This window comes from Vicia villosa, linkage group LG1 (genome assembly GCF_029867415.1).
Source record: "Vicia villosa cultivar HV-30 ecotype Madison, WI linkage group LG1, Vvil1.0, whole genome shotgun sequence".
Lineage (NCBI taxonomy): Eukaryota > Viridiplantae > Streptophyta > Magnoliopsida > Fabales > Fabaceae > Vicia > Vicia villosa.
The window spans coordinates 43954506-43969748 of NC_081180.1; the positions used below are offsets into that span (position 1 = coordinate 43954506).

The 15243-nt window shown below is 28.7% G+C and overlaps 1 protein-coding gene across 1 annotated transcript; it reads right to left on the reverse strand.

Annotated features, from left to right (window-relative positions):
* Nucleotides 1-10949: 10949 nt before the first annotated feature.
* LOC131605079 (F-box/kelch-repeat protein SKIP11-like) lies at nucleotides 10950-12083 on the reverse strand. Its single transcript, XM_058877477.1, has one exon. It carries the CDS (start codon nucleotides 12081-12083, stop codon nucleotides 10950-10952), a length of 1134 nt encoding a protein of 377 aa, XP_058733460.1.
* Between the last annotated feature and the right edge of the window lie 3160 nt (nucleotides 12084-15243).

A 15243-nucleotide genomic window follows, 5' to 3' on the forward strand; every position in this document is an offset into this window, starting at 1 on the left:
TGTCGTGTCACTTTCAGAATTATTTATCATAAAATAGGAAAATGCCTAGTGTTGAATACAGGCATAGCCTCAAGTTCGCACCATGCATATGATGTGAATTTAAGGGATGTGTAAAACACAGTATAAAATGGTAATGGTTCCTGAACACTATAAAATGATGTGAATTTAAGGGATGTGTAAAACACAGTATAAAATGGTAATGGTTCCTGAACACTATAAAATATCGTTCAAAAAGAGAAGGTTGAACTTTTTCTTTAAGACAATGTGTGCCTCATAGACACCATTATGAATTAAAGGAAGAAGTTGATCATTTAAATTCAAACTTGAAGGTATGACTTAATTTGTTCACATGTAGAATTCTGAAACTGAAACCCTTGATGAAATAGGGTGGGCAAGATGGCAAGAGACTTGAAAGGATTTGGGTTCAATTAAGATTCATTAAACTCTAAAACCAAAATTGTTTCTTCTATAAAGAAGACCGAGTTCATCATGTCAAATTACAAGTTACAACATCCTAACAAAAATCATAACTAATACTCTAATGCATATGCAAGAGCATCCAAGGTATGTCACTATTGTGATTGACATGGTCATATACGACCTTATTGCTACAAATTACATGGTAGACCCTTCTACCACCATCATTCCCATCCTACCTATGCAACAAAAGATGCGTGCTCTCAACAAGAACTCTAAGTCATATAGTCTATGCCTTCTTAAAAGTTTCTTCTCGAGAAGATTAATACTCGAGAAGATTAATACTTTGATAATGGATGTTCAAGACATTTGACGGGAGAAAAAACTATTTGAAGAACATAAAATCATACTCCAATAATTACGTCACTTTCGGTGATTGAGCCAAAGGCAAAGTCGTTGGGAAATGGAAGTTAGACTGCCCTGGTCTCCTAAGTCCGAATGATGTACTTCTTGTTCATCAGCATTAGACAACTGTCTGATTAAGATATGAGTGTTAATTTCAATCGTTCTAAATGAAGTGTTATTGACAAACATCAAGTTCAACTAATGAAATAATCTAGATCAACCGGAAGCGGTTACATGTATCCGCAAGAAAAGAATCAGCCTCAGTCATGCATGATCTCGAAGCTTGATGAAATTAAGTTATGGCATAGAAAATTTGGCAATTACAATCTCAAAAATATGAAAAAGATTGTCTCTGAAAAGGAAAGCAGACCAAGATGTCACACAAGAAGGTTTAACATCTTGCCACCTCTAGAGTTCTTAAACTACTCCATATAGATCTCAGGGGACCCATGCAAGTTGAAAGCCTATGAGAAATGAGATATGCTTTTGTATGCGTCGATGATTTCTCAAGGGACACATGGTTTGAATTCTTATGTTGAAATTCAAATACTTTTACTGCCTTTGAAAGTTTGTGTAAGTGTTTGCAACACGAGAAGGGAGAAGAAATAGTAAGATTGTCTGAATCCGCAGTGATCATGGAAGAGAATTTGAGAAGTAAAGCTTCTCATAATTCTGTAAATTAGAAGGTATAACTCATGAGTTTTAGACCCTATCACACTATAACAAAATGAAGTTGTTGAGCGTGAAAAGAATCATACTCTTCAAGAGATGTCTAGGGTTATGCTTCATGTTAAGAATCTTTCACATCACTTTTTGGGCAGAAAAAATAAACACCATCTGCCATATCCACAATCGTGTAACCATTCGAACAGGTACCAATGTTACACATTATGAGCCGTGGAGAGGAAGAAATCTAAGTTTGAATTATTTTCATGTTTTTGGTAGCAAGTTCCATATTCTTGTTGATAGAGAGCAAAAATGCAAGTTGAATCCTAAAAATGATAAACACATCTTCTTAGGATATTATACAAATAGTAGTGCATATCGTGTTTTCAATAATCGAATAAAATCTATGATGGAGTATATTAATGTAATTGTTGATGATATTGATAAGTCTCAAATTATGTTAATTACGTCAATACTTATTGACTTATTTCATGAGAAATTGTTACAACCCCCCCCCCCCCCCCCAAAAAAAATTATTTATAAAAAGTGAAAAAACATATGCTTGAACTTTTCATGTATGCAGGGGCGGAGCCACACTACAATGAGGGGGTGCAATTGCACCCTTTAAAATTTTAAAATTAAAAAGTTGTATGTGATATTAGTAAATTTGATCTTTAATCATTATATTGCTTATGGTCAATGAATTTGCACCCTGCCATGCCATTATCAGATAATTCAGCCTACTTAAACAACATATACTGGCCCACCAAGAAAAAGAATATGAGAATGTCTTTTTCCATCTTGTAGGGGTGATATAATCCCTGAAAACCCCAAAATGCCTTTCCGAGATGCATCTTCGAATGCAATCATACCAAATTTTAACGCGTTTCGCAGATGCATCTCCGAAAACATCATATTTTCATTTGAACGTTAAATTTAAATATTCAGGGGTATTTTCGAAGATATATTTATGAAATAAGTCAGTATATACAACTTTGCTGATGAACTATTTTACTCTCCTCTTTTCACTCCACAACCAAAACCCTCCAAAAACTTCATGCATTCTCAATTCATTTTTTTTCTTCAAATCAAGTTTCAAAAGTGTTTTATCATATCAAAGAGAGCATAAAAAGCTTCAATTTCTGGTAAAATTTCACAATTTCATCCCTCATTCCTTAAATTGGAGCTTATTTTTGGAAATGCATTTCTGAAACTCACCTAAATTATTTTGGAAGTGCATTTCCAAAAATGTCTCTGTTGTAGAAGCAGAATTCTTAATAGATTTTCTATTTTGCCCGTTTTAGATATGGTGCACCCCGACATGTTTTCCAAAGTTGTTTCTGTCAAGTTGAATGATGCTAAGCCGAATGAGATGAATGATGATGCTAAAACAGTTGTTGTCGAGATAGATGTCGGGCAACAATTTTTAAATGATCAAGTTTTCAATGCTCGTCAACATATGCTTGACTGGTTCCAAATGGAAGCTAGCAAACTTGGGTTTGGCATTGTGATTGGAAGGTCTGACAATGACACTAGTAGAAGGCAAGCATTTGTAACGATGATATGCGAGAGAGGTGAAAAATATGTTTCAAAAGTTCGATAGTTAAAACATGATGACACTGGATCGAGAAAATGTGAGTGTCCATTTAAACTGCGCGGATCATGTAGGTTGGATGATACGTGACAGTTTAGTGTCATTTGTGGTAAACATAATTATGTGTTGGACACCAAGCTACAAGTTCATCCAATTGTAGGTCGACTTAAGCCGGAGGAGAAATAAATTATTTCGGAAATGTTGATAATTAAAGTTGGGTCGAGAAACATACTTGCAGATTTGAAACGGAAGAGGCCATAAAATGTGTCAAATATTAAGCAGGTATACAACGAAAGTTATAAACAGAACATTGCGAGCAGAGGTCCGAGACCCGAAATGCAACAACTTTTAAAACTTTTGGACGATAACCAATATGTTTCAAGGTACAAAGTGTGTGCTGATAAAGTAAGTGTCCGTGACATTTTTTTGGACTCATACAGAAAGTATCAAGTTGTTCAACACATTTTCAACCGTCCTTATAATTGATTCAATGTTTAAGACCAACAAGTATAAGCTTCCTCTTCTAGAAATTATTGGTCTCACTTCTACAGAGAAGACATTTTCGGTTGGATTTGCATTTCTCAAATGTGAGAAAGAAGACAATGTTACATGGGCGTTGGACATATGCAAGAGTTTGTTGAAGGATCCATAAAATATGCCTAGTGTCATTGTAACCGACTGAGATAACGCCCTTATGAATGCGACAAACATTTATTTTGTAGTTGGCTGCGCATAGGGAAGCTTACACACGACTATATGGAAATAAGGAAGGATTCAATAAAATTCACAATACTCTTGTTCCATATGTTTCCAGTTCCTCACCACCTAAAAAATGGATGTGCTTCCCTGAAATGGGCCATCTTATAGCAAGTGCATATGACAAGGTGTGTATCGTTCTAAAGAGATATGGTTTTTCTGAGACATTTTTCCCACTTCGGAGTCGCCCACCTCAAGACCCATTTGACCGTATTATTTGTATTGGGTATCTTAGATCGCTCCATTTTGTTCAAGTTTATTTGTATTGGGTATCTTAGATCGCTTCATTAATGTATTAACATTCTCTCTCTTGATGAATCCAATGGTTGATATTTTTTCCTCTCATCTCTCATTTAAAAATGCTCTCACTTGATATGCTGTCATATATATATATATATATATATATATATATATATATATATATATATATATATATATATATATATATATATATATATATATATATATATATATATATATATATATATATATATATATATATATATATATATATATATATATATATATATATATATATATATATATATATATATATATATATATATATATATATATATATATATGTGGGAGCATATCAAGTGAGAGTATTTTTAAATGGGAGATGAGAGAAAGAAATATCAACCATTGGATTCACGGATAAATTTTATAAAATAATTATTTATAAATTATAATTTTATCTAATAATTTTGAATATATTATTATAAATTTTTAAGATTAAAATATTAATTGTGAATTTACAATATTAGAAAAATAAAAATATGTAGAAATAGAATTTCAAACCCTTATAATAGGGTTGAATATGAAATATATAATTAAAAAAATTAATATTTTATATGTCAGGTAACTATTATTTTTATATGTAATAACAAGTATATAAAGTAAATTTGTAGAATTTATATAAGTTGCCATCATTTTGCATAAAAATTATTTTTATTTTAAAAATAGAAGAATTTAATAGATATAAAAATATAATTAAAAAATTAAGAATAACAATAATCAGAATTTAAGGAAAAATTTGTACCAAAAAAGGAATTTAATGAAAAAAATTAAAAATATATTTTAAATATAATCAAAAAAATTAATTTTAGATAAACAACAATTCATATATTGATCTATTTTTGAAAATTAATTTATCTTATATAAATGTATAAAATTTTAAAATTAAAGATAAATAAGAATTAGATAAACCATGATAACCAAAAAAAAAGTAATTAATAGTAAATAAATGAAAAGAAAAATAAGTAAGAAATAAAAATAAAGAAGAAATAAATGGAATGATATAATAAATTAAAATTAATAATTATCAATAAAATTAAACATAATTTATCAAGAATTTACAAACATCAATAAAATTATAATAAAAAAATAAAAAATAATACTCTAACATTCATCTTCTAATTTTCAATCTTCCACTATCTAATTTCTTCAACCAAAATTTTACAAAATGTTATATTTCCAAATAATTCAAAATTTGTACCTAAGAAAAAGATAATTAAGAATTAATAAACATCAATAATATTCATCTTCTAATCCTTCATCCTGCACAATCCAAGTTCTTCAACAAGTTATTTATGAATACACATAATTAGTAATGCTTCAAATTTATACCTGCAAAAAATATTAAAAATTACTCCCTTCATTTATATTTATAAGCAAATTTTAACTTTTTAAATTCATTAAATAATTAATGTATATAACACACACATATATATATATATATATATATATATATATATATATATATATATTTTTAAATATATATATATATATATATATATATATATATATATATATATATATATATATATATATATAGTCTAAATACATCATTTATTCAATGAATTTAAAAAGTCAAAATTTGATTATAAATAAGAATGGATGGAGTAACAAACATTAATAAATTTAAGAAAAATATTTTTATTTTTTAAACAATACTTCAAAACATGTAATTTACACTTTAAAATAATATAAATCTAAATTAGAATAAATAATTGTCATCAATATCTTGATCATTCGCTAATTTTTATTTTTGTTATTTATTTATTAAATAATATAATTTAATGTGGTTAATTAATCAATGAACACTACAAAAAAACTGATCCCCAGCGACATATGTAGCGACGTGGTTAACACGTGGGTAGTAGCGACGTGTTTCCCACGTCGCAACAAACTTTTATTATAAAAAAATCAATCCAACGTTATAATCAGACTTGTCAGAGTTTTGCTTTTTTTTAAAAAATGTTGCGAGATGCGAACCACGTCGCTACCAAAAAGTAAAAAATTCAAACGCCAAAGTTGTATCTGGAGGGAGATTTGAATTTTTGGAATTTATTAGTGACGTGGTTCCCACGTCGCATCCTTTTACTTGGAAAAAGAAATCTGCATGAGTCAGAGTCTGAATTTATTATTGAGACCGTTGAATTTATTATTGTGACCGTTTGAGTGTAGCGACGTGCTCCCCACGTGGCAAGTAGCGACGTTAGGACCACCTCGCGAATAGACTTATATATTTATTGAGAAAATCAACTCAGTTGCGTTTCGTTCCAGATTGGTTTCAATTCTTCCTCTCTTCCTCTCTTCACCCATTTTTGCTTCTCTCTTTCCTCTTCTCCCACCCCTGCTTTGCTCTCTTCCCCCACACTCACTCCATTGTTGTTGTCTCAATACTCTCTCAAGAGGTAAATAATTTAATATATCATTTGTATAATTTTATTTTTGAAAAATATTTAAATTTTTGAAATTAATTTAGGGTTTTTTTGTTGAAGAATTGTAGATTGAAGAATTGAAGATTGTAGATTGGTACTAGAAGATTGAAGGAGATTTGAAGAAGAGGTATTTTAGTAATTTTTTTTAATTTTTTTTTATTGTGATTTAGATAATATATTTTTAGGTTGAAGAATTTCTATACTGGTGTTGAAGAATTTTATTGTGATATTATAGAATATAAAATATATGTATTTTAGAATTTTAAAAATTACTAGAAAATATATGTATTTTATGATTTATGTAATTGTTCTTAAAAACAGAAAATATTAAATTAATTTTTTTTATTATATATGTATTTTATTATGAGTTATATTAAAAACAGAAAATATTTAATTATATATATTAAAAGTATATAAATCATAAAACCAATTTCGTTATCACATTTATGATTTATATTAAAAACAGAAAATATTAAATTACATATATTTTATGATTTATATTAATTTTGTTATCACATTTAATTTTTTCTAAAATCACACTAATATCTCACATTTTTTATATACTTTAAATTAATTTATATTATATTCAATTAAAGGTAAATAACGAATTATGATGCTAAATATTTCATGAAAAATCATGTTTCTTAATAAAAAATAGTTTCAACTTTTAAAACCTTCTTTAAATCATTTTCTAGTATATTCACTTAAAATAAATAATGGAACTAACATTTTTTAAATAATAGTACGAAATAATATTCAAATAAAATATATTAGAATTTATTTAGGTGGTAATTAGGTTTAGTTTAGTTTAGGTTTTTTATTGTGATATTTTAGATATATATTAAAAGTAGAATATATGCAATAGAAAAAGAAAAGTATTTACTATTTACTATAAAGTAAATATTATATGCAATAGAAAAAGAAATGTAATATAAATTTTAAATTATAAGAATGATTTTTATGAAATTATTTTTTATGCTCCAAATATTTTTATAAATTATTTTTGTTATTTTTTATGCTCCAAATATTTTTATAAAATATGTTATTATTGACCAATTATTCAAAAAATTGTCTTTATTTACTATTTAGTTTAAAAAGGAATTTTTATTCGAGAGAAATAAATAAATGATGAACACATCAATTACTTTAATAATAATTTATTGTATATATTCATATATGTGATCATTAAAAGAGATGAAAATATTTAGGGTAATAGTGTAAAAAAAATAATGGATATCAAATTAAGAAATTAAAATTTACTATAAAGTAAATAATGGATATTCATATATGTATTTTTAAAATAAAAAAATATAACATGTATTTCTAATAGTAGTATTTTAAACATGCGTAGTTAAAAATATTTAATAGTAGTATTTTTAATATAACATGTGTAGTTAAAAATATTAGTAGTATTTTTATTAAATATAACATGCGTAGTATACGTCTAAGAATAATATCAAGTTGATTAGTATTCTAACTCAAAATGACAACGATTGTATAAATGTGCAGTATGGAATATTATCGGTATTATCGTAGTTGGATGTACGATAGAACATTTCCAGGAAGAATGGGACTTAAACCCAATTTTATAGTAGGAGTTGAAGGGTTTATCAGTTGGGCGTTTGCTCAGGAATTATGTCGAAGCGAAGGAGGAGTTAGGTGTCCCTGTCTTAAATGTGAATGTAGACCAATAATTAGTGACCCACAGGAAATAACAGCTCATTTGCATAGAAGGGGTTTCATTGCAAATTATTGGGTTTGGACGTTTAACGGTGAAGAACTGCCTAGTAACGTACAAGAGACTAGCAACTCTCATGCTTCAAGTAGTCGGCCGCCTGTGGAATATGAGGAAAACTTTAATCTGATTAGTGACATGGTTGAGGATGCTTTTGGTGTGAACGTGACCTATGATGAGCCTGAAGATTTTGGTGGGGAAGAGTTGCCGAATGAGGAAGCGCAGAAATTTTATCAGTTGTTTAATTAATTGAATTTATTATATAATGTTTATTATATGAATTTATTTTATACAAATTTATTATATAAATTAGTTTTTATAGATTTTAATATATAAATTTTATTTTATAGGTTTTATTATATAAATTTTATTTTATAAATTTTATTATATAAATTTTATTATATAAATTTTATTATATATATTTTATTATATATATTTTATTATATATATTTTATTATATATTAATTAATTATAAAAAATATATAAAACAAAACAAATCTAGCGTGAATAAATTTAAAAAAAAAAAGCATTTAATGTAGCGATGTGGTAATCACGTCGCTACATTGGTCAGCAAACACACTGCCCCACACCTGCCACGCCTGCTGTGTGTGCAGATGGATGTTCCCCATGTTTCCTTGTTGCGACGTGGGAGTCACGTCGCTACTTTCTGACGTGGTCTCCACGTCGCTACAAGTTGCCACTTTGTCTCCTGCGACGTGGTGGCTCACGTCGCTACTTTTTTGTTGCCACGTGATATTTCATGTTGCGACGTGTTTCCCACGTCGCTGCAGAGCATATTTTTTGTAGTGGAAATATGGTGAGTGGTTTATGTATAATTTATTTTTTATTAACTTAATTAATTATTTACGATAGATTTTGTCGGGAAAATTTAGGGGGAAGAAGTTATAGGATTATAATTTAGTATAATAATAATGAGTAATTAAATACCTCGGCTATCGTTTTATAACAACATGTAATGTTAAATTTCTGTTTCAATATTTATGTAATTTGGAACATCTATGATAAATTTATGTTAAGTGTCTCTGATTTTTTTAGTTTTATTTTTGGAAAACATTATTTTGGAGATGAAACTACAAAGTCCACTGATGGGTGCATTCGAAAATTAATTTCCGAAATTACCTCTAAAAGATTAAAATATGATACATTTGAAGATGCATCTCCGAATTTTAAAACTAAAAAAGAAATTTCGCCAGAAAACCTTTAAAATTAAGGGATGAAAAAAGAAACTCTCAAAGCACAATCTCTTTGAGTCATCTTTTAAATTCTAATCGCGTTATACTATTTATTCGTTAACTTTTCAAGTTTGGTTTACCAGTAGCATACACACTTTTACACTTTTCTTGTTCATATATTATAGATAATTAAATATAGTTTCCCTGTTAGTTCATAAAGTATAAAATTAAACCTATATTCTGATTTAGTTAGGTCAAATATAAAACTAAACTCGTCTTAATATATATATATATATATATATATATATATATATATATATATATATATATATATATATATATATATATATATATATATATATATATATATGTATGAGAGAGAGGAAGGATATTCTTACTCAAAGATTAAGATATCAAGACTTACTTTATATCTTAATAATTTACTCTTGGAGTAGGAATATTCTTCCTCTATTTGAGTAAGCTTTTATACTAATAGTTTTATATTTTAAATAGTACATTGTCTCTATAAATTAGCGTGTTTTTTGTTTTAGTCTCTAAGTTGATTTTTTTTAAATAGTGTCTGAATGTTAATTTTTTGTTTTTGTTTTAATCCTTCAAGATAAAATTCGCAGGAAATCTTCAGATTTTGAATTTAATGACTGAAATAAAAAAAGTTTAACATGCAAGGATTATTTAAAAAAAATTTAAAAATCAGTCAGAGACTAAAAACAAAAACTCGGACCAACATACTATTTAAACTTTGATAATATCTTAATTTTAGCAAAAAAAATATTATTAATTTATTATGATCTGAGCATTTAAATATAAAAATATAATTTTTATTATTATTATTTAAACAATTTTAAGAAATTAAAATATGTGTTTTCAAATTAATTTAAAAATATGTGTAATAGTATAATTAAGTTGTGAGTGAGTACGATTGAGAATATATATATATATATATATATATATATATATATATATATATATATATATATATATATATATATATATATATATATATATATATATATATATATATATATATATATATATATAACAACTATCTCCATGAATTCTAAATAAAAAATAATTAGTCTTTGATAAATACAAATAATAAAAGGATAAATCAAATAAATAAAATAAAATTGACGTAAATTAAGATTATGCTTTGCTTCAATCAAACTATTGGAAGCAAGCACTAAAACCTAATAAGTAACATGATCTCAAGTTCATTTATGCATATGTAATATTTCAAAAACTAAAAACTTATTCTAACGAGCAAAATAAAAGAATATAATTTCAACGCAATTTAAAACTCTTGAGATTTTATTGATGATTTTCAAAGGAACTGAAATTCCCCCATAAAGAAGGGAAATAGTTATTCTATATATCAAAATCCATCTAATTGAAAATTTAGATTATTATTTTTATCTAGATACTCTGAAACAAGAACCTTAACATCCCATGACAGCACAATTATACACGAAGCTCCCTGATTGAATTATGGCAAGCAAATTCCAATGAGGCGCACCTTCATCATCGTCTACTTTCCAAGCATTAACTTCTGTTACCATTCCACCATGAAAACTAAGACCTCCAATAACAACTAGCTTATCTCCACATGATCTAAAAGCCATTCCCCATCCCTTTAATGAGCTTGCTCTCTCAGGAAGGCTTCCAATAGTGGTCCATGAGTTTTTATCCTTATCATATCTTTTAACTTCTTGTTGCGCATAATCAGCAGCATACAATACATTTTTTACAACTGCAATCAAAGGAGGTGCCTCACCATTCACACCATCTCCTGCATTTCGCGGAGGGCACATGTTAGGTATTATGCGCCATTCTCTTGTATTTAAATCAAACTCTTCACCACATGTTAGTTGTGTTGTTTTATCTACTCCAACCCCACCTAGGACATAGAATTTTCCATCTATAAACACAGCGGAACACATTTTTCTTGCTAAGTTCATGTCTGGAAGAGTCTCCCATGTCCCAGTATTTGAGTTATAAAGCTCAGAAGAGCTCACAATTTTTCCATCTTTGTCACAACCACCAGCTAATATTGCAATTTCTCCTAAACTCGCAGATCCAAATAAGCATCTAGGAGTATTCATCATCTTTCCCTTTAACCATGAATTTGTTAAAATACTATATTTATAAATGGCAGGACCATTTATCTCCCTTCCAAAAACAAGAAGCTCAGTACCAACAGCTAATGACTCCTTATCTGAATGCATAAAACATAGATCGGAAGTCATTCTAGGCAATTGCATCAACCGATTACGGTTTGGATCAAAGGCTTCCCATGTAGAGACATCACAAGAAAAGTAAACCCAATGTTCTACTATGCCTATTTTTTGCCTCAGTTGATACAATTTTCCCGTCTTAATAAGTGATCGAAAATCCCGGTTCAGTGCAGCAATTGAGCCATAATCAGACCTTGACAATCGAAGAAGACAATGGATTGATGAATCACGACCGAGCTGCCGAATAAGAAAACTTGAGTCGCCTGTATGATTTTCCATATTCTTCAAGTTTCCCCTTTCATTGGTATCATTGAGAATTTCACTTGACTTTATCGACATACCTTTAAATTCTTTTACTTCCCTGAGAATCAACATAATATAATTGAAATAATTCCACTTTATATACTTTTAATAAATATATGGATCACTATACATGCAAAATCATACACATTCACAACTAGATCATAGAAATTGATATGAACATCTATTTGGAAATACTAGCTCATCCAAAAACGATAATCAAAATAAAAATAACAATAATAAACAAGTTATAATGTCCTAAAAGTCAATATTTTTCAAAATTAAATACTCGCACGCAATCCATAGTAAAATTTCAAATAAGAAAAAATAATTAAAAAACGAATTAGATAAACAAAATTGGATCAAATTATGTAGATTTGAATCCTCTACTATGTTTTCTCTCTGAATCTTCTCCATGCCTTTTTATATTTTTAACTCTCTCACCCTTGTCATTTTATTCATGATTCTATCTCTCCCCAAATTCACGAAATTATAGTAGCATTAGGCGACATGCATATCTAAACTCATAGACGTAAACACTACATCAAAAACTAAAACACATTTAATTTTCACGGTTATGAATCTCATATGATTTTTTCTATTTAATTTAATCTTTTCTAAAATTATAGGAGAAAGGTAAGAAAAAAACCAGAGATGAGAAGCGATGAAAAATTACAAATTCAAAACACTTTTAGTTCTCTTTCACCTTTCTTTCTCTACAGACTTCTTCATTTTGTGCGAGTGGAAACCTATGTGATTAATTTTGAAAGAGCTCACGGTGTTTGTGGAAACAATGTGTTTATTTATAGTAGAGAAAATAATATTAAAAAATCAAATAATAACAATTTAAGTTAAATGGGTTTAAATAGTTGGTTTAAGGTTCTATCCTTGCCAATAACATTTATTTATATAAACAAGTTGTCGATATTTATAAATGAACAACTTTGAAAAAATAGTAATAAAGTATAATGTAAAGCCGTTGTTTGGGGATTGATACATTGTCTGCACTTGTTTACTTAAAACCAGCGGTGTTTCCGTGGAATAGTGCTTCTCTTTTCTACCATAATCGCCACCTTCATTTTATTTAATAGTATTAATATTTTTCTTGACTTTCTTCTACTTGTTTAACACAAACAGTTATGTATCAAGTACGACGTCAATCACCACGGATTAACTAACGATTGGTGTAATGGTTTAAATTTGAAATAGGGATTTTAAAATCTAATATTTTGATATTCAAACAAATAATTAGACTATAATAATGAAATATTGTATTTACTTCTATAAATAATTGTTTTTTATAACAATTGTGGTAACTATTTAAAAGGGATAACTTTTTCTTTTTCATATTTTTTTACTAAAAATATGTATTTACTTAAATAAGTAGAATACATTAGAAAGCATATAAAATTAATAGATAATGTAATATTTCATCCTAAATCATGAATTTATTGGAATTAGAAGACTAAGGGAAAATAGTCATTTTTATCGTAAAGGATATTTTGGTCAATTCACAAAAATTAAATAACATTCTACACCTAATAAAGACTAGTTGATGTTTTTTTTTACAAAAACAAACTCAATTCATATCATTAATTAAAAATTGTACAATACACGGAGGAATCCAATAAAGAACCGCGCGCCGAGACCATGAGTTGGCCGCCTTAACAAGACTATGGGCAACACAATTAGCTTGACGCTTAACAAACTTGACCTCAAAGTCATTACGGGAACTAAGTAAATTATGGATACTATTAACAATCAAACTAAATTCGGAATTACCCAATGAAAGACTAGTTGATGTTAAGTATTAAGCTAAGGAGTTATGGACCAAAAAGGATAATATGGAATTTTAAATGATGTAAGGGTATTTAAGGTATTTCATATTGGTAATTGATCTTGTAAAACACGTTTGGAGAACCCTCCCGAAGTGAATCAGGTAGAGCTGCAATTGTTATGTATATTGTGGATGTATACAATAATTTTTGGTTCACTGTATGCTTGTCTTTTTTCCTCCAATGGAGGTTCATTTTATTTTGTTACTCCTTGTAACATGCCTTCTTTAAGACACGATGACTCTCTCCTCCCCTCATAAATGGTAAGGTCTAACTCTCGCCGCCACAATCATTAAGCGTAACGCCTCCATTTGATTATGGTAATGCTTATGAGACATTTTGACTATCTATCCGTTTATGTTAGTCAGCTTCCCAGATCATCTGATATGTGGAATCCACGAGTTCCACCGAGAAATCTACTCGTCCCCCTAGGAAAGGAGTGATCGGTAAAATAGCAAGTGTACTATTTTTGCCTCTGTAGTAATAATAAGGGAAATTCCCTGAATGTCGATCTCAAGGACTGCGTAGGAAATACAGATTCGTAAAATATGATTCAATTGAACAAAAGATTAATGTTTTGGTTTTGGTGGATGAAATCCTTGCAAAGAAAAAATGATGAGAAAATAAATTGATTTTTGTTATCAAATATATGAGATGCTAGGGTGAGTGGTTGATTTGGCATGTAACACTTCAGAATTAAGATCTCTTCAACAAGTTCATAACATTCAGTTACCACATCCTTAGGGTGTTTCCTCCTAAGTCCTTAGTGAGGAAACCTTTGGTCTTCCAACCTAAATCCTAAGTCCTTAGGAACCTAAATTGGAACCAAGCTTTTATATAATCAAGATTATGTGGTAATGATAGGGTATCCCTAGTCCTAGGTGATATCTACTATAATCAAATTATGCACAAACCCTAACAACTACAGTCCTGTATTTGTTAGCCATAGATTAATCCTTATTTGACCGATAAAGAAAACAAGAAGAACATTGCATAATTTAACTGAATAATATAAACCAATGTATTGACGAGATCACAAATTCATCGTTATTACAAAAAACCAAATCAGGACCACCCCCCTAGCATTGGGGGGTTTAGCCTCTCATAATATTCAAGAAAGACATAGTAAAGAATTTAGACATTACAAAGATAGTTGGGAACTTTGATCTTCAATGGTGTCCACCGTTGAATCTCTCCGTCTCCGAAATCCTTGATGAAGCTATCTTCTCTCTTCTGTGATTTTCTATCGTATGATGCAAAAGTCCCCTAATTCATCTTGAAAACCCTCCTAAATAGTGCAGACTCACTTAAGTTGGTTGGAAATCCCAAAAACACCCCTGCAGGCCAACCACTGAACTAAATAA

What these genes read in the sequence shown, in the direction of transcription:
- LOC131605079 (XM_058877477.1), bottom strand. Translation starts at nt 12,083, where the DNA reads ATGTCGATAAAGTCAAGTGAAATTCTCAATGATACCAATGAAAGGGGA.